Source organism: Phaenicophaeus curvirostris, chromosome 6, assembly GCF_032191515.1.
Source record: "Phaenicophaeus curvirostris isolate KB17595 chromosome 6, BPBGC_Pcur_1.0, whole genome shotgun sequence".
Lineage (NCBI taxonomy): Eukaryota > Metazoa > Chordata > Aves > Cuculiformes > Cuculidae > Phaenicophaeus > Phaenicophaeus curvirostris.
The window spans coordinates 18,092,338-18,117,705 of record NC_091397.1 but is presented as its reverse complement, the minus strand read 5'-3'; the positions used below and the strand labels follow the sequence as shown (position 1 = coordinate 18,117,705).

General features: G+C 40.1%; 1 protein-coding gene across 2 annotated transcripts in view; it reads left to right on the top strand.

Annotated features, from left to right (window-relative positions):
- The window catches only part of GAD2 (glutamate decarboxylase 2), a 38,266-nt gene extending 15,243 nt beyond the window's left edge, over window positions 1-23,023 (top strand). For both annotated transcript variants that reach the window (XM_069859480.1, XM_069859481.1), the window contains 9 exons: window positions 6,309-6,388; window positions 9,698-9,752; window positions 11,036-11,152; window positions 12,142-12,206; window positions 16,061-16,139; window positions 17,697-17,846; window positions 20,168-20,275; window positions 21,953-22,042; window positions 22,713-23,023. In XM_069859480.1, the coding sequence (XP_069715581.1) occupies window positions 6,309-6,388; window positions 9,698-9,752; window positions 11,036-11,152; window positions 12,142-12,206; window positions 16,061-16,139; window positions 17,697-17,846; window positions 20,168-20,275; window positions 21,953-22,042; window positions 22,713-22,886 (918 nt within the window). In that variant the 3' untranslated portion in view covers window positions 22,887-23,023. The remainder of the gene's footprint in view (window positions 1-6,308; window positions 6,389-9,697; window positions 9,753-11,035; window positions 11,153-12,141; window positions 12,207-16,060; window positions 16,140-17,696; window positions 17,847-20,167; window positions 20,276-21,952; window positions 22,043-22,712) is intronic.
- The last annotated feature ends 2,345 nt before the right edge of the window (window positions 23,024-25,368 follow it).

Below are 25,368 nucleotides of genomic sequence, written 5' to 3'. Positions count from 1 at the left end.
TTGTGGGGAGTAGGGTTCTGGCAGCCACTGACTGTGAAGGGAGGATCTGTTGGCAGCTCAGTTATAAGGTGCCAGCACTATAGACAGCCAGACATAGTCAGAGGAGCCTTGTTCTCTGGAGGAGCACTGGGAGTATCTGTGAGAGGTGGCTTCTCTGTGGTGGTAGAGGAGCACTCTCACAGCCATTTGATGCACAGCATCCACACATCAGTTAGATCAGGGGAGGCAGTTTGCAATAAATCACTGCTTCAGCTTCTTGCACTCTGATTTCTCCTCGTGCACTAGCCCTGTTACTTGCAGGGGAATACAGGAAACTACACCATTAGCTGTGGGAGGGGTGGCTTTGGCAAAGTTTTTGTCTGAACAGTTTCTGAAGTCTAAAACGGCAGTTCTTGGCTCTGAGACATAAAGAAATAAAAAAGTTACTTCTGACTCAAAGCAGACAGCTTGACAGGCCTCCATTTCACACAGCCTATGGAAGATTTTAGTTTGGTTTCTGTGCAGAACAAAAAGCTGATCTCCAGTCCCACCACTTCTTGGCCCATAGGATTGCTCCCTAGCCAGGCTGCTTAGCAGGCAGTTTCCAGGACTGGCATCTGCAAGAAGGTGTCCAAGGAGTGCCCTGAGTGGTGGAACTTTCAGGGAAAGATTTGAAAAGCCTGGAGACCAGGCTTTCCGTTTGGTGGCCTAAATTATGAAGCCATAAGTTACACTTCTGAGCACACAGAGTAAGTAGAGAGTGTTTTCGTTTCCAGCTAAGGAAACTAAAAATCACAGATTCACACATTCTTTCTTTGCACTACTAGATACATAGTAACTAGAAAAGTTGGTCTTGCTTGAGGAGGAATTTAATTCAAGTAACTCCATTCAAATCAAAACAAAACCTTTTGCCAGAAAAGCAGTGCTGTAAGGCTGCCTGTCCCAAAGGAGACATTAATCCTTTAGGTCTAATCCTTCATTATATCTCGTGACTTTTACATTGCCACAGGATCCTCCTGAAATCAGTGCAACATTTCTTACCCACAGATAATGCTGTAAAACTGCTGAAAACCCCAAATTGTGTGGATTAGAAAAGGGGAAGGAAGCTATATATTTAAAAAATGCAAAAGATGGGGATACTAGCGTGTCATGCAGAAACATTAATATATTTATTTCTCCCCTGATGTTAATAAATAACTTTTAAAACTGAATAACAATAGCTAAAGGAAGCAGTAGCAAACATGTATGGCATTACAGTGTATTCAAAAATGTGGTGGGACGCAGTATACTCTTTTTGTAGATAATTGAAGGAGAAGCCATAGTTTACGGTGAGATGTTAATGATAGGATTCAGATCACTTAACTTTAATCACCTGAAGTGTAAACATGTAATCTGAGTTAGTCTATGCACTTGTTATAGCTAATAAAAGGAGAGCGACATCTACAGAAGACAACACATCCTAGTCTAAAATGGGTGCAAAGCCTTGGGGTTAAGGTGCCTTTCTGAAGGTACCTTTCCTTCCCCGCTATCGAGGGAGCCCAGATAGCAATCCTAGACCAGATATGCATTTCACGTGATTAAGAGAGGTGGCTTAGCCTACACATTTAGGATTCCCATGTTGTTTAAAGCCCAAGGGAGATGGAGAGGAAAGCAAGTGAACCAACTTTGCTGGTGTGTGGCTGAAGGGGTGAGGCTGGAGGTCCAGGTCTGCAGAACATTGGGGTGACAGTGACCAAACCCGTAGACCTCAGAGAGTTTTCAGCTGCTGGATGGCTCAGCTAGCTCAGCGTTTGGCAGCTTGCTGCTGACAATCTCCCTCGACAAAGCTTGTGCCACTCTGGATCGGTGTGAGCAGGGAAAAACTGTTACATGAAAAACCAGCCATGGCCTCTGGGCCTCACAGTATTAGAATGGTTCTTCCTGACAGCTTCAGCCACGCCAGATTACAAGCAATTAATTCAGCAAGCTGTAAAAATAGAACTATCCATGCATTGAAGCACTGTTCATTTAAGAAAACAGTGCTATACTTTTCAGTATCATAACATTTTTAATTATTCTAATTCTTCCTTTTTCCAAAAGCCCTATTTATTATTGCACCTGTGATAAATATAAAGGTGTTTTTACTTTCTAAAGCTAACTAAGAAAAAATGGCTATCAGGCAAACAGACTTATTTATAACAGTATTTGAAATTTTAGACAAAGGGAAGATTCCACTGCCTCAAGATCATCTTTTTTTTTTCTTCTGACTAATAATGTGCTTTTGTCACTAATACTGACTAATACTCTATATCTTCTCTTTCACCATTTAATTTTAACCATATTTCCTTTCAGTGGCAAATAGAGATTCCTCTCTATTGTGGTGTATTTGTAGTCTTCCATGCACCCTTTTGCAGTGCAGCAAGCCTTTCCTTCTCTTTGACCTTTATAATTCTCTATGTTTACCTTTATATTACACAGGCAACCAAATTTTCAGCACCGTCCCAAGAATATTAAAGCCAAGTTTAATAGTCATCATCATTAGGGAAATTTTCTTTTCTTTTCTCTTAAAACTGTATTTTTTTCCATTCTCATTTTCACCTTGGCTCTTTTAGAGCCTCTCAGGCAGCTGGAGTAATTCCTCTGACGTTGCCTTGAGATACAGAAAATGTAATGGTATATACACAGATTGAGCAATTTCAGATTCTGAGTTTGTTTAGAAATTGCAATTGCATTTGCCCTTCTGTGCACAGACTTCTGTATTTCTTCCCAATTTATCCCTAAACCTTTTTTGGTTCCTGACTGCTGAATTCCCTTCAGTCTGTAACAAGCCTTCAGGCAGCCAAGTTATCAGCACTATATTCATTTTTTCCCCAATGTTGTTTTAGCAGTGCCATGAGACTTATCAATGAGTGGATGTTCTTGAGCACACGCTCTTAATTTTCTTCCTCACAGTAAACCGTTCAAATCCATATTTTGTTGTTTAAGGCATTTTGAATAGTTCTGTTTTCTAGTAGAAAAACAAATTACAGTAATTACAGTAGTAAAACTATTTTAACTGGTATGGAATAATTTGACTCAAAACCAAGTGAAATGTATCTGTGACTCTTCCCTCTACATCTCTACATCTCTACCTGTATTTATATATTATACTACCTGGTATGTGCGCGTCAGTCTGTGTAATACATGAATAAAAACCAGATATTTTTTTAAAGTATATAAATGCAATTCTAGCTTCACATAGCATATCAATGAACTGACATGAGGCTGGCAATATGCTAGGTATGTTTCTATTTTTGCGAAGTCCAAAGATACCTTCCTAAACTTTTTTATAAGCCTCCCAATGCCAGTAGCCTCCTCATGACCTCTCCTCCTCCCTGCTCTCATGAACTTGCATTGCTGCACTACGAGGCTCAGGGAGACCTACAGGTCTGCAAAGAGACTTCTGTATCTTCCACGTGTAGAGGTTTGTTGGGTCCCAGTTCAAGCCTCAATCTGCAGTGTGTATGTATGTGGGAAAAGTCCACTGATTTTAATGAAGCTGGTAAAGCTCACGGAAGTGTGTTTGTTCAAAAACTCAGTTTCATGAAATGAAGAATATGCCATGGAAATTATCAGTGTGATGCTCAGCAGGCCCACGATGTTCGATGTGTAAATTGTGTCCCTAGCCTTTTGGGGCTCCAGCTAGAAACACAGCAGGGCAAACCCCTTATCTAATCTGAGCATGTCACTAACAAGTGATTTTAAGCAGCTAGACAATCACAGTGTGTTAAAATCAACTCTCTCCCAGTTTCTAAACCACCAGTGCCTGCAGGTGCTATACACTTTCCATTCTCACCGACAGCCGATGTTGCAGGGCTTGGTCCATATGGAAGGGGTAGGAACCTCCTCACCTGATGTCATTCAGCAGCCATTCCAAAACAGCAGCAGGTCGAGGGAGGTGATTCTGCCCCTCAGCTCCATTCTTGTGAGACCCCACCTGGAGTACTGCGTCTGGCTCTGGAGCCCTGAGCACAGGATAGGCATGGACCTGTTGGATAGGACCCAGAGGAAGGCCACAAAAATGATTAGAGGGATAGAACAGCTCTCCTATGAGGAAAGGCTGAGGGAGCAGGGCTTGTTAAGTGTGGAGAAGAGATGGCTCCGTGGAGACCTTATAGCAGCCTTCTAGTACTTAAAAGGGTCTAAGAACAAAGATGAGGACAGACTTTTTAGCAGGGCCTGTTGCAACAGGACATGGGGTAGTGGTTTTAAATGAAAAGAGGGTACATTTAGACTAAATAGAGGAAGAAATTTTTGTTATGATGAGGAACAGGTTGCCCAGACTAGGGATAGATGCTCCATGCCTGGAAACATTCGAGGTCAGATTGGACGGAGCCATGAGCAGCCTGATAAAGTTGAAGATGTCCCTGCTCACTGCAGGGTGGTTGGACTGCATGACCTTTAAAAGTCCCTTCCAACTAAAACCTTTCTGTGATTCTATGGATTAATCCTTCCCTGGAGAGGATGCCTGTCTTTCCCAGAGTGCAGAGGGAACCTGCATGATGTCTTAAGCCTGATTTGGCTAGCCAACACGAACCTGGTTTAATTCAGCTAAACGCTGAAGCACAGGCACAAATCCATCGTTGCTCATCTAAGCACATGGGTATGCATTTCATTCAATCATCATCCAGTCCTACATTCAGGGGCTAGTATGGTTGATTTTGCTAGGGCCTTAGAAACTGATTTTAGGTCTAGACAGGGTGGTCAATGGCTGTTCAGTTTGTATACTGCAGCCATGCCCGTGGGAGAAAGCTAAACTAACCCTCTGCTTTAAAAAAAGAATATATAATACACTATGAAAAATATCTTTCTCTTGAACGGTATTTTCAAATTGTCCATGTATCATCAGTGAATCATGGCTCAAGAATAATCTGAACTTATTCAAAATGCCTGAACATTATAAAAAATGGACATCATGAAAACTTGACACATTTCAGCCAAAATAGTGGGATACAAACATATGAAAAAAGGAGTTTGGAGTGGGAACTCATAAGCAGCCTTAACCACAATAGTCAGGAGTGTTAACAATAATTAGCCCATGAATGATTTTCTAAACACTGGAGGATTTTTTACTTACTAAATTGAAAGTACAGGTTGCAGTTCTGCTCTTCTTCCTCTCTGTTTCATAAGTTGATTTTCCTTTCTTAAAGCATTTATTATGCAGGAGGCCCTTAAGCATGAAATGAAATCCCACTGACTTTACAGCCTCTCAGTGGAGCAAATGTGTGTAACCATCACGTCCATCTCTTAGCTTATAACTCTCTAGTACTCTCATTACCATTGAAGCCAAATACTCACTTGACAAAGCGATAGTCATTACTGTGCTGCTTTGTGGTCTGCTTCTCTACTCCAGCAGATTGTATATCTTCCTTTCTTCTTTAACATCTCAGACACCTAAAAAACCCTGTTGCTTTTAATCTATCTCTTTGATCTCTTCTATCGTATTACATACTGAGCTAGTGGTGCTGTATTATATGCAAAGAATTTCCATTTTTTGAAGTTTAATTACCTGATGTTAAAATTACTTTGGACAAGATTTTTAAAACTATGTTTGAGTGAATGAACATCACATTTTTTGTGTCATAATTTGATACAAAACTGTATTATGCTATTTCATTATCATAATCACTAGGGTTTAAAATCGGAATTATAAACCAACACTGGTTCAGGTGTTAAGTCATATAAGCCAGAGAAAATTAGGCTAACTTTCTCTCCAATATGCAATTTCCCCTTTTTATTCTATACGTACAGGTTAGCTAATAGTCCTACTAATAGACCAGTTTGGATTTTAAACTGTAGTAGCTCTGTTTATTAGTGGGAGTTATTACTAGCTTCCACTGGCATGAGATCAGAATTAGGCTTCCTATCTAAATTTCTCTCAGTATATTATTTGGCCAGAAGTGGTGTAGCAGAAGTACATCAGTCTGGATGCTATGCACTAAATGAATTCTCTAGGGGAGAATTTTTTGATTCAGTGAATCAAGTTTGTAGCGGAATCAGTACAAACAGTAGAAGCTGCAAGTATGCATAAAGGATAGAATCTGGGTCCATCGTCAGCCATAGTTGTGTACAGGAGTGCATTTAGAGGAGTAAATTCAGATTAGAGTGATTGCTGCTTCTCTAATTGACTGTACTCATTGGGTATGAAGCCTTAAATTACAGTGGTCGATTTCCAGAAAGTTCATGAATAGAATCACTGCTTATGTGGGACTATTTGCTATAAGGTTTGCAAGAGTGTTTTGTGTTAAATTGGATTAAAAAATAAGAATATAAATAAATAATAATAAATCACAATAAATATATTTCCTCAGAGTCACTTTTCTGTGAAGAAAGGAGCTGCGGCCTTGGGTATTGGTACAGATAGCGTGATTCTGATTAGATGTGATGAAAGGTAAGTAAAGACAACAAATAGAGCTCTTTTTATCAATACATGGAAGATCTTGAGGTGCCCAGCTTAGAGAGAGTACATAGGATGCAGTTAACAGTTGGTATGATTCTTTATAGTGCTGTCATCTTTAGCAATCTTACACTCATTTATCCTGCTTGAAGAACTGGCTCTGCCAGTAGCTTCATTATGAGTTGGTTTTTGAAGCTCAAAACAAACCTTAAAACTTCCCTTCCTCAGGGATTTTTGGTATTTCTTTTTTTTGTCATCCTGAAGTGAAGCAAGAAGTACAACCAACAGTCATTCTTTGCACATTATGCCATGAAATGAAGAAGCAGCTTGTTTTGGTCAAAATGGAGCATTTAGACACTCACATTTTGATCCATTAAAATTAACGTTAGTGGGCCTTTTAAAGCAGTAAAAATATTGATACGCATTTGCTAATGTACTTCTACTACTTCATGCTCCCACCGTCCTTCTCAGCTGGACTGCATTTCCCCCAATGCCCTTGTTGGGGACGCCCTTGTGATGAGATGTGGAGACGAGGGTCGTGGCAGCATAGTGGGCAGTGTAGGCCAAGGAGAAGCATGGCCCATGGAAAGGAGCAGCACAGCAAGCACCTACAGGTCCCATCAGCAGTACAAACCCAGTGGTAGATGATAATTTATTATTTAACTCATCCAACTAAAGGTTTTGCTCCTCTGTGAAAACTCATTTGAGAAAGCAAAGGAATATTAACAAAATCAAAATGATCTGATGAAGATTTTCAGTTTTAGGGAAGATGTGCTTTCTATGGGACAAAAATTAACAGAATGGTCCTTACCAATTCTGCTGAGAAGCTTTTCAATAGAACATGCTCTTAGTGTGAGTCCCAAATATCATTGTTATAAGATACGGAATTATCTATGGCTCTAGCATAAATAGAAATTTTCACTGCTATCAAAATACTCTGCTTCTACACTAAAAGAAGGGTATCAACTAGGCAATTTACAGTGCTAATCATAGTGCCTGCATATTGACTTATGTGCTTGTTAACAAAAGACTGAGCACACCTTGAAGAGGAATTAATGACAATATCAACACAACCAGCACATCAAAATAAAACTCCAGTTGTTTGTATTCACTGAACACAGGCATGGATCAATGCGTTCATGTCTTCTTTTCTTCTTGTGCAAATTCAGTGCAATGGTTTTCTGTGAGGACCACAATGCTTGCCCTGCCCACCCTGAGGTATACAGGAGGATTACTGTGTGCTTACCAAATCCCAACAGATGCCAGCAGGACAAAGCAGGCTGTTTGCACAGGATGTGGGATTGTGCAGTGGAGAGGATCCTCTGTGGAGATGTGGACCTGTGGGAGGGTGAAGGAGCACCACAAGATCTTTTTGATGTTTCCAGCATGACCAGGGACACTTTTTGGTGGCTGTTCCCCATCCTGACCCACACCCACCAAGTGTTCCTTGATTTGCTGTATCATGCGACTATGTAAACATATAGTAAATTTCAAACCAGGAGAACATGCAGAAAATCATGTTCTTGCTCTTACCCCAGACTGGACAACCATATATTTCTGTTGCCTCTTTTACTACCATGCAGACATCTTGGGGTCAAAACAGTACTGCGTACTGTGCAGCAAGTGAAAATTATGTACAGATGTGGGCGATACAAGAAGACTTTGACACTGACACTTAGTCTGTCATCAGTGTCCTTTTTCCTGCTGATTGTTCCTTGGTAAAGCTTGGTGTATTCAGCATGACCAAAGGCTGGGTAATCGTTGTCATGTTAAAAAAATACGGTAATGAAGGGTTCTGCCTAACTCTGTGTGTATGTGTGCACCTTTTCAGTAGCTTAGATCAATATCTGTGTTAGGAGGAGGAGCATTGCCTTCCACTGGTATTTTTTTTTTCTTTATTCTTCTAATGATCCCAGAAACAGTTTTTGAATATGAGACAGCTACTGCTTTTCCCTGAACATGTCACGTAACTGGGGAAATGCACAATCGCTTGAATAGTCACTTTGAATACTTTGAACTTTCACTTCACACTTTGAACTTCTATGAGAAAAATCGGGGCTAATTTTTAGGCCAATTTTTGTGAGAACCTCAGCAATGCAAACATAATTCTACTGAAATAATTACTGACATATTGTGAACTGTCTAACAATGAAAACTTATAAAGACTAAGAGTATTTTATTACAAGAAATATTTTTTTTAATTCACATCCATCCTAGTGTCATGAAAACACTTCAGGGTCTTAACTCATGGTTTTATTTGTTTTCATAAAACTGCTATTTTATGCTTCAGTAAAGGGTTGCAGGTTTGGGGTTTTTTTAATAGCAACAGAAAACAGGGTTTTAGTGGTAGAAGAAATGTGTCCAACTATATGTAAAACTGGAAAAGTCCTTCAAAGTACATACACATAAAAATCTAAATGGACAACACTAAAATCTAGTGATGAATTTGTTCCTGTAATGTGGGGAGTCATTATGTTTTTACTGCTGTTGCGCATACTCTCTTTCTTGTGCTAGTAGCTTTCTAGCTAATCTTGCTTGTGTAAAGCAAAGAAAAAACTTAACCTCGCTATTCAGGATCAGCACTGCTTTGCCTTGCATTTATTTCATTTACAGAATTTCATAGATTAGCCTTCAAGCTTCATATGGCTGAGTCTGAATCTCATGTGAGTGGTTCATATTAAATGTGTTGCAAACACAGTATACAGTCAATACAAATGTGCTGAAAACGCTTTTAAATAGTCCAGACTGGTAGCTTCTTCTCATGTCCTGCTCCAAGCAAATGCAAACAAATAAAGCACCAAAATGAGGAATAGTCACCCTGAAATGACTTCATCACTTGAATAGAAACATGGAAATGTCTGCTTACATCAGAACTGAGTTGCACTGTTCAAGGACATGCAGCTCAACCAGAATTTTTTGTGCCTGCTGAAAGGGAACCCTGGGATTTAGCATCCAGTGAGCTTCTTGGGACTCTGGGCTGAGCCTGTCCCTGGAAGATATTTCCAGGCTGTAATGTCAAAAAGGACCAGGAGGCTCCATGCAGCAGCATCAGTCTTTAATGAGAGTGACCATGAGATAACTGCTGTCAGTTACCATCACCATATTGATGCAAATTGACTGACAAAATAATTAAGGTAAGAACTCAGACTGGCGTTCAGAATCTTTCTGTGCTCTTAAGTGCTGTGTAAGGCTTGGGGGGAAAAAGTCATTTTGTTCCTTATTTGGGTTTCCTATTAAGTAAGGAAGTAACAGCAAGAGCTGATTTCATGATCAAATTTCTAATAAAACTCTCTTTTGCTCCAGAGGGAAAATGATCCCGTCAGACCTTGAAAGAAGAATTCTTGAAGCCAAACAAAAAGTGAGTTTACTAGCATTGCTGCTTCCAAAACATAAAAAACCCAAGAATTATACAGCTAGTTCTGCTTTCCTTGATAAAACAACATAGACTTGCCTGTTAATTTCTGATTTACTTCTCAGAAATGTAGGCTGGCAATTACTGAGACAAGAGTTGCTGAGAAGATATGTTTACAGTTAGTTTATAATCTCCATGAGCTATTTGGCTTTTTAAATCTGTTCTTCTGCATAACATCGTCTTTTTTGATATTACCAGCCTATGATGCAGTTCCTCACTGGATATTGGCAAAACAGAGTAATAATTTGGGTAATTTGTATATATTTTAACATGCTGAAAGTGTTCCTCCTAGTCATCAAAACAACAAAAGAGAAGCTAAAATTCCCCATGTCTCTAAAAATGCACTGCTTTTGTACATGTTCATTACATTTAAAACATCAGATTAAAGTATACAATCAACTTAGTTTGGTGCCTTCAACAACATATGTGTAAATAATCATAAGAAACACAGCATTCAAAGTCATTAATAACACAAATCTTCATGAAAAGCTTACTTTGTCTAAGAAAAGCAATATAGTAGGTGAAAATAAAAGGCAGCATGGCAACAGAGTACCACCCAAACCTGCTGACCATGGATTTCACTTTGCATAGGGAAGTTTAGATATTTTTGATTGCTTGTGCCCCAGTTCTGCAAAACACATAGCCACTCTTTACCTTTGTTGCTCTGAGCAGTACTGCTCATTAAATCAAGAGAACTAAAAATTAATTTTAAGAAATGGTGGTGTAAATTATGGCACGTGGCAGACAGTGAGTGCTTCTTTGCAAGGCACAGCATTTGGGAGAGGGACTCCAAGAGGTGGTCCCTGGCCTCCATGGAGATTACTGTCTCCCTACTCTGCACAAGGAATGTGACTGGAGGTGAGCCCCACATGCACTTCATGCACAGTGGTACCTGGGTGAGGTTTGTTTTATGCAACATCATGTGGAGCAGACCTTTTCCTTTCAGGCGGGTGACATGGGGTAGAATTAGAGCTCTGAGTCCTTACCTTTTTCATCTATCCTAATAAATGGAGGATGCTGGTTTGGAAGTTTGCTGCCACCTTAAGGTAAAAACTATAATATCACCAGCATTTAAATTAAGAAAACCAGTGTAATGTGGCAGGGATGTTATCTAGGAGACACTTGTGAGCTTATTGTGGAAGCAGCACAAGAGGAGTCGAGGCTGCTTCAGTCTGAGGAGACTGCAGCACTTTCACCTTGCCAAATATTTTCTCTGTGCTTTCTTGCAGGGATTTGTTCCTTTTCTGGTGAGTGCCACGGCTGGGACAACAGTGTACGGGGCGTTTGATCCTCTCATAGCTATTGCAGACATCTGCAAGAAATACAAAATTTGGATGCACGTGGATGTGAGTATCATCTTAGATGGGGAGCTGGATTACAAGGCGTATTAGCATTAATTTACTCATATTGGACAGTGTCATCTTGTACAAAACCTGTTGTATTTGTTTCCTGTAATTAAGTCTAACACGCCACTCCTCTGAAAGACTCAGGTCAGGGGGACATTTTAGAAGCTGTGACTATGTGGTACTTTTAGCAGCTGGAACACTTAAGGTGACCTAGTTTGAGTGCTTTTGACTTTCAGTTTTATCTTGAAATGCTGTGATGCAAGAAATACATAAGAACAATCCTGAGCACTGTCTGAGCTTTTGCATCCGCTGCAAAATAAATGCATAAGAAAAAAGCTAGATTTGTCTGGAATAAAGTACTGCAATTTGCTGAATGGATTAATGTAAATGCTAGAGAAATTTATCAGATTGGCTACTTAACTTTGTCTGGGCTCTTGCCAATAAATCTTTCTGAAGTATCATCTTTCAGCCCTAGAATGGGTTTTGTGTAATTTTTGCAAATCCTTTCTCCAAAAAGGCTTGATAGTTATATTTCCACAGGGCTGGGTATTTTGCTTTTGGATTACTGTGTCAGCCAAAATCAGTCTAATTCAGAGGAAGAGTTTGTATGTACCTTAAAATACTGGTTTATTATCATCACTTAGTTACTAAAAGACAAAAGGCAGCTTATGCAGTAGCAGCGCTGCAAAGTCATTAATTACAGTGTGGGGCAGCCCAATGTGTCACTGTCAGGGGGTGTTAGCAAGGGAGGGGTTAGCTGACAGTAAGGGTTGACGCTCAGATTACAAGCTATAAACCACTGCTTTCAAGCTTCTGGAAGAAAACTGTTAGTTCAACTAATGCCTCAGGCTACATCTGCCTGGTCATTTTGGAACATGCCACATCAGCAAGTAGAAAGAAGGAGTCCCAGACTGGTGTGAACACATAGATGTCATCACAGAGAAATGCAGAGTTCTCTTCTCATTAAGATAATTTGTCTTGCCTTCCAGGGAGCGTGGGGTGGCGGGCTCCTGATGTCAAGAAAACACAAATGGAAGTTAAACGGTGTTGAAAGGTATGATTTATTAATGTTAATTAAGCATAAAGTTTATTAAATAGATTTTAACACATGATTACCATAGCAATGTTTATAAATAAAAATACATATTATCTCCAGGATACTGCACAGAGAAATTATGCAAAGTGTTCTTCCAGTTGAAGTACCATTGCTGTGTGTCTTTGCTCAGCACTACACTGATGTGGCACTTCGTTTCGTAGTACAAACAGCAGATATTTCTTGTTTGCATTTTCATTCCTTCCAGCACACATGTGCAGCTCCAGCATGGTTTCTGCAGCATCCACTGATTCAGTGCCCAACATGAATTAGCAATTGCATTCATCTAAGAAATGAATCTTGGAGGTCTTGCATGCTGAAGCCTGAGTATAAAAGGTGGATGCATTTGCAGTTTGGATAGGTGTCCTGGCAGTCACTGACCACTGCTCTGTCACTTCTGAAGAGAACATCCACCTCCAGGCTGTGTGAATGACATCTTCTTCCTAAATCTGTGCCTGGATAGGCACGGTAGCAGTCGTGAGCTCATGAGCTCATGAACATTGCACATACACACAAATAAATGTAAGTGCTGCCAGTCCAGTTCAGAGTCTGGAAAGACTGAACTTAAACTTTCAAACAGCTGCTTATTCAGAAACTTTCAGTTAAGCTGTGGAACTTCTTGCCGTAGGATGTTAAGATTTGCGTATATTCAAAGGAAGACAAAATCAATTTGGGACTTCTGTGAGCCACAAATTATTAGAGGCTTAGAAAATATTTGGGGGAAGGTTGTGTATGCTTACCCTGTTTTGTATTCTTCCCAGACGTGTATTTGGGCCACTTGCTAGAGACAGTATACTGGGCTAGATGGAGTCACTCTGACATATGTGTATTTTCTGAAGCTTATGCTGTTGGGGAGTAAATTATTACTTCAATTCACCTTTTTTGTTTCTAAATTGAATTGCTGTTCCCTGCCAATTAAAATTACAAACAACTTCCTCATCCTGTTCGTGAAGATAAGGAGGGTGCCTAGATGATTTGGTTCCTTTCTCATATATTTCACATGCAAAATTTGGAAAGCAGCCAATGGTTCTATGAATTCAATTTGGTTAAAGACTGCCTCCAGCACTCCAAACTTAAATATTGTGCATTTAAAAGGATATACATCCAAATATCCAGCAAGTTAGAAAAATCCACCCAGTTTGTGAGGACAGAGTATAAAAAAATGAGTCTGTCTCCCAGATTGCTGTCCAAATTCTACTGGAATGAGAAGTTCATGTTGAATCTATACTGGAGAATTTTCCAAATAATATGCTTTAGGACCAGATCCCCAGTGGATTTTATCTAGTGCTTTGATAAGCAATGTCTCCATATGTTTGGCAATGAATTAATGAAATTTGTCATTTCCAATGCAATTCCTCTTCCTGATGGACACAGCGACTCATTCCAGCTTGTCCAAATTTCAAATATTTGTACTTTTAGAGGAGACTTGGTAGACCCAACTTGCATGAACATTCCGGTTTTCACTTTAGATACTAGAGTACAAGCCAGTCATTACAGGTCTGGATAGAACAGAAGTTTTTGCTCATGTTTTATAGAAGAGAAAGGGACAAGGAGGGAGCATTAAATGGAGCAATGTGTGCTCTGAGTACTCTCATCTTTCTGGTAACAGACAATCCAGCAAAAATTATCCTGTCAAAGGCAGGAGGAGTTGCAAGACCATCCACACACAGCAGATTTCAAGCTGCTCCAGGGCACCCTGAAGGGAGCACATTGCCTGGTGTCTGGAGCAGATCGGTCTGGCCCCCATCAGTAGCTCCAGTCTGGTGTCCTCTCCCAGATGCTTGAGCAGGGAGTTGGCAGCTATGTGAGAAAAGCATGCTTGCAGCTGAAAGAGTGCTCCCATAAACGGTCTGGGCATGCTTCCCAGGTCTGTATCTGGTCAGTGGATGCACCTCGGTCTGTTTTTGATGATGGCTGAGGACCAAATTCTGCCAGTCCTGAGTATCTCATGTAATCTGTTTGAAAACTCTAAAGGAAAACTTCTCCTCTTGTTTTTTTTTCTGTCTGTGACCCACAGCCAAAAAATCTCTTAGGTGCTTGGTGCTTCATTATTGAAGAGAATGCGAGATACCTTAAAAAAAATACGTGGATCTATATAGATTTTTCTGTCACTTTTTATCTTAGTTAGCAATTTCTTCAAGCGCGTACTGATGAATGAAGCCCAGAATAACTGATAATAAATGAAAAATGGTGGATTTTTATTTTACATAATTAATTTTTGCTGTAGGCAATCAGGATGCAATTAGGGAAATAAATAACCTTAGACTAAATTAAATGGTTTGGGCAGATAATTAACATCTGGATGTGGTTAGGAAATAAAACTTTTGCTTGAGAAAATCTGTACCACTATTATTATCTGGAAGTCTTTTAAAGAATTTCTGCCTGATTCTGCATAGGCATAGATAAAAATTTAAATGTGTGATATCAAAGGAAAATCATAGACCTGAATGCGTGTTCAGAATAATTAGCTTTGGTGTTGCAATCAGATGACTGACTCTGAGCTCATTAAAAGCTGCCAAATACTCAAAAACCCAAGCCAAGTGGCCAGATGTTGCCTGTGGAAGACTGTTCCCTGCAGATTTTGCATCAGACACTTGCGTAGTCCCATTTAGATAGCAAAGAAGAAAGCACAGAAGTGGTGCCCAGTGTCCATGTAAGTTTTGGAGTTGCTTGATTTGAAGGAGTAAAAGCAATTTCAGTGGGTCTTTTCCAATCTAGTGATTCTGTGAGATGAATTTGCTTTGCTTCAATTTGGCAGCAATTTGATAAGGGAATGCTTAAAGCCACAATGCTGTCTCCAATCCTGCAAAGGAAAATATTGCCAGATTCCAACATGCCCAACTCTGTTCCCATAGATCTTGCCTACAAGTGTGTCCTGGGTCCTTTAAGCTTTTACATACCCCATTTGATTGATCTATACCATCAGAACTCAAATCACTGCCCTGTGTGAAATCCTGTGCACTATGCATCCTTGGCAGCCTGCCAAATAAGACACAAATGTATACATCTAGCAGCTAATCAGTACATGTAATGATAGTAATTAACAAATAGCCAGTCAAGCATAACACAAGATTAAAATAATAAATAAATGGACAATCTTCCATTCAGTCCTCTCCACAGTCTCAAATGTCTCTTCTCTAAGCTGTATTGTAACAGGACCCTGTTAGTTCACAAGATCTGTGCTGATATCATTTTGGCAGTGCACGTGTCTTGAATGGAGGCAGGATCAGACTTTTACGGACAGACGGACAGTTCTGTGTTTGTTCCTATCATAATTTTGGACCCAGTCCTTTAGTTGTGTGAGTTATCAAAGCCAAGCTAAAATTTAAGGAGTTATCAAATTTATCATCAACAGAGCAATGAGAAAAATTACTTTGGGCCAGGTTTGCTAAGTCACTTGGACATTTAGAATCTCATTGGAATCAATGGGAGGGAATATGGTAGCTTTCCAGCTTCCTGTCTGTATCTTCAGTCAGCTGGTGACTTTAGGAAGTTCATCGGTCAGGTGGGTGTTTTATGAAGTTTGCCCTATGTTTATGAAGTATAGATGACTCCCTAGAAAATTGAATAGTGATTAAGTTTAGTGGGTAGGGAATTGTCCTGCGGTAAGTTGCCAGAATTGTCATCCAAAACCCAACTAGAGTGGATTAGGTCCATTATGAAGGCATCACTTTCATAATATCTGTCATGATTGTTTTTAGCTTTGCTTGCTCAGAAGAAGAAAAATGTGCCCATTACTACATGTTCATTATTATTATTATTACTAAGTGTCTCCATAGTACAGTGTCTGAGTTTCATGTGGTTTGCTGTCCTAGGGCAAATTCAGTGACCTGGAACCCTCACAAGATGATGGGCGTCCCACTGCAGTGTTCAGCCCTGCTAGTAAGAGAAGAGGTATGTCCCAGTGTACTCACTTCTGACATTCTGCTTCTGAAAATCCTGGTTTTTTCCTTTACTGACTGCCATAGCTAATATTCGCTAATGTGTTGATGTGTAAAAGTAACTGAGAAGTAGACCTCTGATTATATGATCAGACTGTGACTGCAAAAGGAATTAAAGCAGTTGTCCAGCAGAAGTGATAGATCCAATTAATGGCAGTGTCCTCTTAGGATGGGTGGTATGGTATACATGCAGCATGACATTTTGTCCAGAATGTAGATATCATTGCACTTTTTCGACTTTTATGATGGAGATTTCATCCCAGCTCTGATCCATATATCCACTCCAGGGCACATAAAAATAAAAAGGGAAGTCGCTTACGATAAAAAGGCATTTCATTTAGTACTAGAGTTTGAATTACTCTTCAAGCCTGTAACGTGCATATAACCATCAGTTACTGGGACAGCTGCTATACAACTGCCACTTACTAGATCAGCTATCAAAAAGTTGATTGCTGTTTTGCTAACAGTTGTACAGCAGATTGCACACAAAGTGATTGCACTTAGGAGAAGAGAAGCTGGCTTTTATTTGCCCTTTGGGTCAGTTTCCTAAGACAAATCCTCCTTGGTTTAAGTCAGTACCATCCTTGACCTCTAGTGAGAACAGATGGCTCAGATTAACAGCAAACCAATTTTATTCCCTCTTGTTTTGCTATTTCAGTTTTGAGTTATAGATAAAGATTAGACTTGATGATAAACAGCCAAGTTTTGGTTCTTCTTGGTCTGGAAATTGCAGTGTTAGGCAACAGCCCTAAGGTTAAACTTGAACTTGGTTGAGGACATAACTAGAGTCAGAATATGACTCTCTGCATTTCTCTTAGAAAACTAAAAAGAAAACCTCATGCTTTCATGAGCCAGGTTTCTTCGCCTTGTTGGCTTCTGATCCTCCCACAGAGCTACCTCTCAAAATGATTATCTTGCAACTCAGAAATACCCCTAGCTAGCTGTTTAAAACCATATGCTTTTCTGCCTGTTCAAAGTTTTCTATACCATTAATCCTCCAGTCTGCAGCTGAGAGCTTTGCAGGAGAGAACTGTGCCTACAAAGAAAGAACACAATGAGAATCAGAATTTTAGAGGCCAAAACAATTAGAAAAGTGATGTGATCTTACTTACATCAAATTGGCTTGGTCTGACTCAACCAGAAAAAAAGCCTTTCAAGGAGCATAGGAAAAGGAACCAGAATAAGGAATAAAAAGCAAGATCCAAAAATGAACTTATGCATAATGATGCTAAGAAGCACAATGTCCCTCTTTTTTAAAAAATGCCTTGGCTCTGGGGTAGACTACACGTTGTTGGTTCAGGTACCAAGGTGTCCTGGGCACTGAACAGAATATGAAAAACAGTCCACTGAGCAACTAAGTCTGGTTTTGTCCTTTCTTTCATCTTCCTTTTGCACTTGGACACGTATTCCACTGAATTAGGACACTTGTAATTTTTCACCCAAAGCAGCCCTCAAAACAGTGGTCACATCTGTGCCAATGTCACTTTTTTTGTGTCTTTGTTTCTGTAAGGGATTGATGCAGAGTTGCAATCAAATGCATGCTTCCTACCTCTTTCAACAAGACAAGCACTACGACCTGTCTTATGACACAGGAGATAAGGCTTTGCAATGTGGACGGCATGTTGATGTCTTCAAGCTGTGGCTGATGTGGAGGGCAAAGGTAGGACTGCCTGCAGTATATATATTTGCATTAAAATAACAGACACCAGATACAGGGGTTTTTTTCCATAATCATCATTTTAGAGAATATCTGACCTGAATTGCCCATATATAAGATGAAAGAAAGAACATTATTATTATTTTCTTTTTTTTTTATATACTTTTAACAATTTAGCTTCAGAGCAGCACATATGATTTTGGAACTTGAACTCCATGGCTTTGCATAGCATTTGTTTTGTGTAACTGTAGCAGTCTAATAGCATAAATCATATACTTAAGAATGTAGTTACAAAGATTTCTGGAAATGTTTTAATTAAATTCAGAAATTAAACATGTCAGATCAAGACTGGGATACCTAGTTTCATTGCTTGCAGTAGATATGAAGTCATCTTTTGAAGGAGTAGAGGAAAACTCCTGAAAATGTATTCCTTTGGAAATCTGAAAACACCAGCTCTAATGATTAATTCGTCTGCATTTGTACAATGTTGCTAAGAAGTTCTCCCGTATATTTATCCAATCAATTATGTCAGTTTGCCTCAGGTGTGTTCAGTGGAGATGACATCAGTGTTTTCATTTCCAGAAAGCCTTAGAGATCCTTGTGTGCTTCATTAAAACTCTGAAAACAATTCTGAGACAGATATCAGAAATGGCATGGCCAGCAGGTCCAGGGAGGTTATTCTCCCTCTGTACTCATCACTGGTGAGACTGCTCCTTGAATCCTGTGTTCAGTTCTGGGCCCCTCACCACAAGAAGGATGTTGAGGCTCTGGAGCGAGTCCAGAGAAGAGCAACAAAGCTGGTGAGGGGGCTGGAGAACAGGCCTTATGAGGAACAGCTGAGAGAGCTGGGGTTGTTTAGCCTGGAGAAGAGGAGGCTGAGGGGAGACCTCATTGCTCTCTATAACTACCTGAAAGGAGGTTGTAGAGAGGAGGGTGCTGGCCTCTTCTCCCAAGTGACAGGGGACAAGATGAGAGGGAATGGCCTCAAGCTCCGCCAGGGGAGATTTAGGCTGGACATTAGGAAAAAAATTCTTCACAGAAAGGGTCATTGGGCACTGGCACCTTTCCTGGAGGTGTTTAAGGGCTGGGTGGACGAGGTGCTAAAGGGCATGGTTTAGTGTTTGATAGGAATGGTTGGACTCAATGATCCTGTGGGTCTCTTCCAACCTGGTTATTCTATGATTCTATGGTCAACTGTAGCTGGAGGTGCGGGAGTCTGTAAAGGAGGATACAAATTTCTCTGGTCCCAGTAGCTGCTGAGCTAAGTGGAGTCTCCAGAGCGGCTGGCAGTTTTAGCCACATGTCTCTCTAACTCGAAGTTCTGATAGTTCTACCTTATTTTGAAATCTCTCTACACAGAATAATGACAGCAGCTTTTAAGTCAGTTCTGCACTGACAGAGCAGATTTAACAGGGACATGCATCCATTACTCAGAGACGTTTCTTCTTCTAAACCCCATTTTTTTCTGCATGCCTTGTTCTACTTTTTCTCTTCTCACACCCCACTTGTAATGTTAACATTACAAAGTAGGATGTGCATTTCTTAAACAGTTTATCTATGCCAGCTGTTTATTCTGCTTCCTGCCTCATAAAGCTGGATCCTTTGTTTGTGGCATCACAGCTGGTGATTGCAGGAACAATTATGATGTCACAGAGAGAGGATTATGACTTCTGCCAGAGAAGAAGAAACAAGATTTGCTGCAACTCTTAAAAACAGAGCTTTTGAGTTTATATGGTGTCAGTTGTAAAGAAGAGAAAAAAACAGACACAGTACAGTATCTAAACAAAACATGTGTTTGCAAAGGCATCAGGCTGGGTTCTAAAAGCACATTTGCCCATTCTGTGTTTAACTGAAAAAGAAAAATTATTCTTGGAAAAGCCTTCAGCACATCACCTCTGGAAGGTTAAAAACCCCTATCTGAAAATAACAGGAGACTCCCCACGTCTGGAACTCAGAACCTTCTGGACACCCTCCTCTATGCCAGCCTAGACTGTCCAAAACTGTGCTCCTTCTCTCTGCAAAATCTGCCAACGAGGGCACCCTTTATCGTAGTTGTTAGCAATATTTTGCTGAGAACTGAGATAGTAACCAGTGTCTGTTTTGCAGAGGTGGTTATTAGGGCATTAGTGGCAAGAGCTAGAGACAAATGGGCACTGCTTACTGAAGTGTCCTTTGTCTTGTAGAATCAGATACTTATTGTGTCCCACAGAGACTTCTGAGAGGTGACTTGTGCTGGTGCTTTGGCAAGTGATGCATGGTCCTTCCGCTGTTTTGGTTCACAGAACAGATAGTTACATAACTTTTCTCTTCCTCTGTCTCTAAAGGGAACCACAGGATTTGAAGCACAAATTGATAAGTGCTTGGAACTTGCAGAATACCTATACAATAAAATAAAGAACAGAGAAGGGTATGAAATGGTGTTTGATGGAAAGGTATGTAGTGCAACTTCTTTTTCCCAGCTGGTCAACAGCACTTGTCTTAGTCACCTGTTGGGATGCTACCAAATAGAATGTGACAGAGAGCAGCGTCCATGGTAACAAAACCTGTTGTTGTGCCAGTATCTTTCTTCCTCATGGGATCCAGGGACAAAGGAGATGAGGCAGCTCTGCATAAGATTACAGTTTGCACAGTTTCTCTTCACTGAAATGAAATACTGGCATCTCAGGCTAACACAGCATACACGTGATAAGAAACAGCTTTTAAGTAATAAAAAAAAATTGCAGTTTCCTAATTTCAGGGCCTGTTACAAGTGAGGCGCTACAGTGCCCCACACAACTGTGAAAGGACAATTGTGCAAAGCACTTTTACCAGCATCCTCGGGCAGGCAGTCAAGGGGATCTGAGGTGACTCCGGGAGGCCTTTGGCACTGCAGTCCCTGCTGCAATGAGGTGCAGTACAGCAGGGCAGGGGCTGGTATTGCTTGGGAGCTCATTTGGCAAAGGTGACCCCACTGTGTGGGGTGCAGATATCTCTAGGCATGTTGTTTCCATCGAATGAGTCCAGCTGAGATGGGACCCCTGGATGCCAGGTGCTCAGCTGGAGCACAGCACCCAGGGAAAGGGAGCACAGCCTGGGTTGTGTGGCTGTACCTCTGGACAGCACCAGACTGTCCCATGTTTGACTGGCTCTTTGTGGGCAACCCTCTCCAGCTGTGATGGCTGGGGACGGGTGTGGTAGTGACCTCTGTTGCAAAGTTAACTGATGTAAAAGAGAAAAAAAAAAAGATCACGTTTAGCTTTTTTCCTCTATTTGTCCTGGGTTTTGCTCTCCATACATGCCGTGGAAGGTTTCCTCTCAGAATATTCCTCCCTGCCTAGTGAGCACTTAGAATGTGCCTAAACGCTCTGCAGCACAAGGATAAATGTCACCATATTTCTTCAAACAGAGTTCACAGACTCATACCCACATGCCACTGTGTGATTTATTTCCTGCACCACACACATCATCACTGAATTTGGTCCATTTGGTCTGATGATGAGTAAAGGAACCAGAAGCAGTAGGAGTTGCTGTAACTCACACATTTCACATTGAGGAAAGAGGAGCATTAAGCTGTTGGGATCCCAGTTGCAAAAATACACTAAATGAAAACTGCTTCTTACTTTATGCCTTTCTACTCTGTGCTCTCATGTAAGTTAAACTAGGTAAGACGCGGTGATACATGCTTATTAATACAGCAGCTAGCTGAATCAAGCTGAGAAGTAATAAATATTACTAAATGTAAGAAAATCAGACATTGTTTTATGTACCACCTGTGACACTTGTTTACAGAACCAGTTTTTTTATTGTTCGGTCATGTAGTGAAAGTAAATGGCACAATCCTCACCTTTAAATTATCTGTAGTAGTCTCTTACCTTAGACACTCAATCCCTTCAGCCTCTGGAGGGAACAGCACCTACAAACTCGAGATGCCTCTCAGTAGGGGATAAATATCTTTGCACAGCTGAATAATGTTTCTGCATCTGGCACTGTGGGAATAAATTGCCTAAAATAATGAGAACCATTGACTGCTGTCACAGTATGATGTATGAGAGGTGGGAAAGGCATGAACTTAATTGCAACTGAGATATGAGCACTTCTTACTTTGTAAGCCATTATTATTCTGTATTCAGCCTCAGCACACAAACGTCTGCTTCTGGTATATACCTCCCAGCTTGCGGAGCATGGAAGACAATGAAGAAAGAATGAGCCGCCTTATGAAGGTAAGCATCATCCTCCAGGACATCATGTAGTGAACTGTGAAATTCTTGCAGGCAGGCATTCATCACAGTGGCACAGGGCAAGATCACCTCACAATATTCCAGCAAATTATACTTCCACGATCATTTTACTGCAGGTGACGATGGCACCCCCTTACTCTGGTCTCCAGGCTTGGTATTCTCTGGTTTGACTGGTCTCTAGAGTATTCATTTGAACTCTTGTATGTGTTTACCAAAGTTACTATGAAATGCAGTAGCTAAACCCAGCAAGTACAACAGCTTGACAAAACCATGGCACTCCAATATACAAAATGAAGATGGAAAGTAATAGTTACAATATGTTCTGAGTGCTACAAGAAGTAGCTACCGCGTGTCTGTCAACAATATTGAGAAAGAAGGAGGGGAAGATTCACCAGTGATTTTAAGAGCATGACAATGAAACAGAATAAACAGTGACTTTTCAATGAGCCATTTATTCCTTAATGAAGTTAACTTTTCTGTCAATATTGGACGTAATTTCATTTTAACTGCTTCTTGTCGCTCTGCCTTCTTTTAAAAAAAAAAGAAAACTTACTTTGTGTTCTGTTATTATAACAATAAGGATGATGCTAATAATGAAAATAATTATTGTAATGATCATCATTGTCATTCCCTGCTTTTTGTTACATTGCAGGTGGCACCAGTAATAAAAGCCAGAATGATGGAATATGGAACAACCATGGTGAGCTACCAGCCCCTAGGAGACAAAGTGAACTTCTTCCGGATGGTCATCTCAAATCCTGCAGCAACTCACCAAGACATTGATTTCCTGATTGATGAAATAGAGCGCCTTGGACAAGATTTATAATAATCTGGTGTGAAGTCTGTTCCTGGACCTCTAAGTAGACAATTAAGTTGTCACAAACTGTGCGAATGTATTTGTAGTATGTTCCAAAGTAAATCTATTTCTATATTGTGGCTTTGGAGTAGGGTAAAGTTGAAAATGGCTCCTTTAAAGTCCTTTCCTGAGTTTTAGAATACCTCCTTAATAATTAGCTGCACAAAAATAAATAAGGAAGAACAGAAGATACCTAAAATTTTATCCCCAGCTTTAACACAGCAGTTACTTTAAATTAAAGGCAATCAGACTGAATGATGCTAAATTTGCCCAGAATTATATCAAAACCAAATTGGGGGATTTGGGAGGGGGTGGTGAAAAGCACAGTATACAAGCTGTATGTTTGAAGGTGGAAGTATTTTGCCTTTTTCATAGTATTAGAACAGAATTTCTAAGTTACCTATAGCATTTGAAATGTATTTAAATAGGTATAGTTTTAGAAAAGGAAAAAAATATATATAAAAGAAATCCTATTTTGTAAACTATATATTTTTATTTTATATGGGTTATAAAACTGCAAGGACAGAAGCTTAAAATTAGCTAGGATTCTTTTTCTTTTGATGGAGGTGCCTCGAGTATTTACTACTGCTTATTTTAAAATATGAGCCCACATACTACATTATTAAGAGGTAGCAATACCTCATTTCTCCATGTCACATGGATTGTATGTCTCCAGGGATGATAACTGAAAAATCTCAAGAGTACTGCAGCTCTTAAAACTACTTAATAAGATCAGTTACAGTACAACAATAGGATGCTGTTATTCCTAATTATGTTTCCCACTTGGCCTAACTAAGCGGACGCACAATATACAGTGCTAACCAAGACTGAAATAAGGTTGTATTTGGATGGTTTCTGTGTTCTGTGGTAAAAAAGTCTATCAAAACAAAACACAAGTCCCATGTCTGAATAAATTCTTAGTTCATAAGCATTTCTGCTATGAGCAATCCAAAACTACATTGAGATTAAAAGCGACTGAAATTCTTTCTAAAGAAAAAGCATGAAACCTCACAGCTACATTAGGAGGGTAAAGACTTCTTACAGATGAACAGGTCTGCAAGACGAGGCCTAAATTAAATGTGACTGTAATCTGAGTGGCAGAGATGGGGTCTAAGTAACAAGCAGCGTTGTCAAAGGTTTCTCCCGGTGCTGGACTCCATCCTTGTCTGCAGTGGCTTTCGAAATTGCAGACTAGATCTACCTAAAACAGCCCACATGGAGCCTCAGAGCCTTTTTAGAAACCATGGGCACAGCTCTTGCAGAATTCATGTGGTGCATCATTCCTTAACATTAGAGGTGACTCTGGCATGGAAACTGAATTTTAGCCTCTTTCCCCTCAATATCTGCAAGTGTTCGTAAGAGTTCTGCAGCTCGGGCCTGTCTACTTATAACCCTGCTAAAGTTTTGGTTTTAACTTTGCCTGAACGGCCAACTTTTCTTTGTAAAGCAATATTATTTTGCTGTCTCTAAAGTACTTGAAGAGTATAGAAGTGCAATGTGGTTTTAATTTAATCTAAAACAGATAAATGGGGTATTGATTTAATGTGTTATCATGAGGACATGAAGTAAGAGGAAATAAATTGTGTCTGTAATTGTGTTGCCTTTATTATATTGATAGTACTGTTTTGTCACCTCAGATTGAGGCTGTGCACTTTAGATTTAAACTGTACAGTGTTGCAAATCAACATGTGTTGCTGTATAAGCTTGTACAATATATTATTGAGATGTCTTTATTTGTGTGGTAGTGGTACCGACTCTTGATATTGTAAGAACTGCATTCACGCCAGTCCCTCTACTATATCTTTGCTTGGTATTAACCTCTCCTTGCCAGCTTTTGGGCAGACCTCTCACCTCACTTTGGTGGTTTCCATTGCTACCTGCGATGCATATGGTGTTGCAAGTCAAGCTGCAGAGGAGATATCAATTCTATCAGGAAGGACTTCAATATGATCTTTGCTAAATGTGACAAAAGCAGCAGACATATCACTGAAATATTGAGTAGAGCAGTGAATTATCCTCTTTTTTCTTGCTGGGAAAAGGCAAGCAAAGAGCTTAAAAAGTAAAAATAGTACAGGGACAATGCTGAAGGTGATCAGTAGCCTGGTTACATCTTGCATGTGCAATTCCGTTTTAAAGTGCTAAGTGCAAACAATGTATTTATTAGCTGTATGTGCCAATCCAAGATTTACATCCAGTGTTCCAGGAGAACCTGCATTTTTTTCCACATTACTATACTTATTGCAGCCAGGAAAGAGCGGCATAGCAACCTGTTCTTGTGTTTGACCAAAGTATCTTACCTGTGGTGTTGATCTAAATCCAAATAAAAGTGTAAAATGTGAACCTGGGTCTTTTCATTAGCAGCACCAGTGGGCACTCTGAGCATTTATCACTTGTGCCATTTCAGAGCAAAGCCCCAATAAAGAGAATGTTTAATTGTAACTTTCTGTGTCTC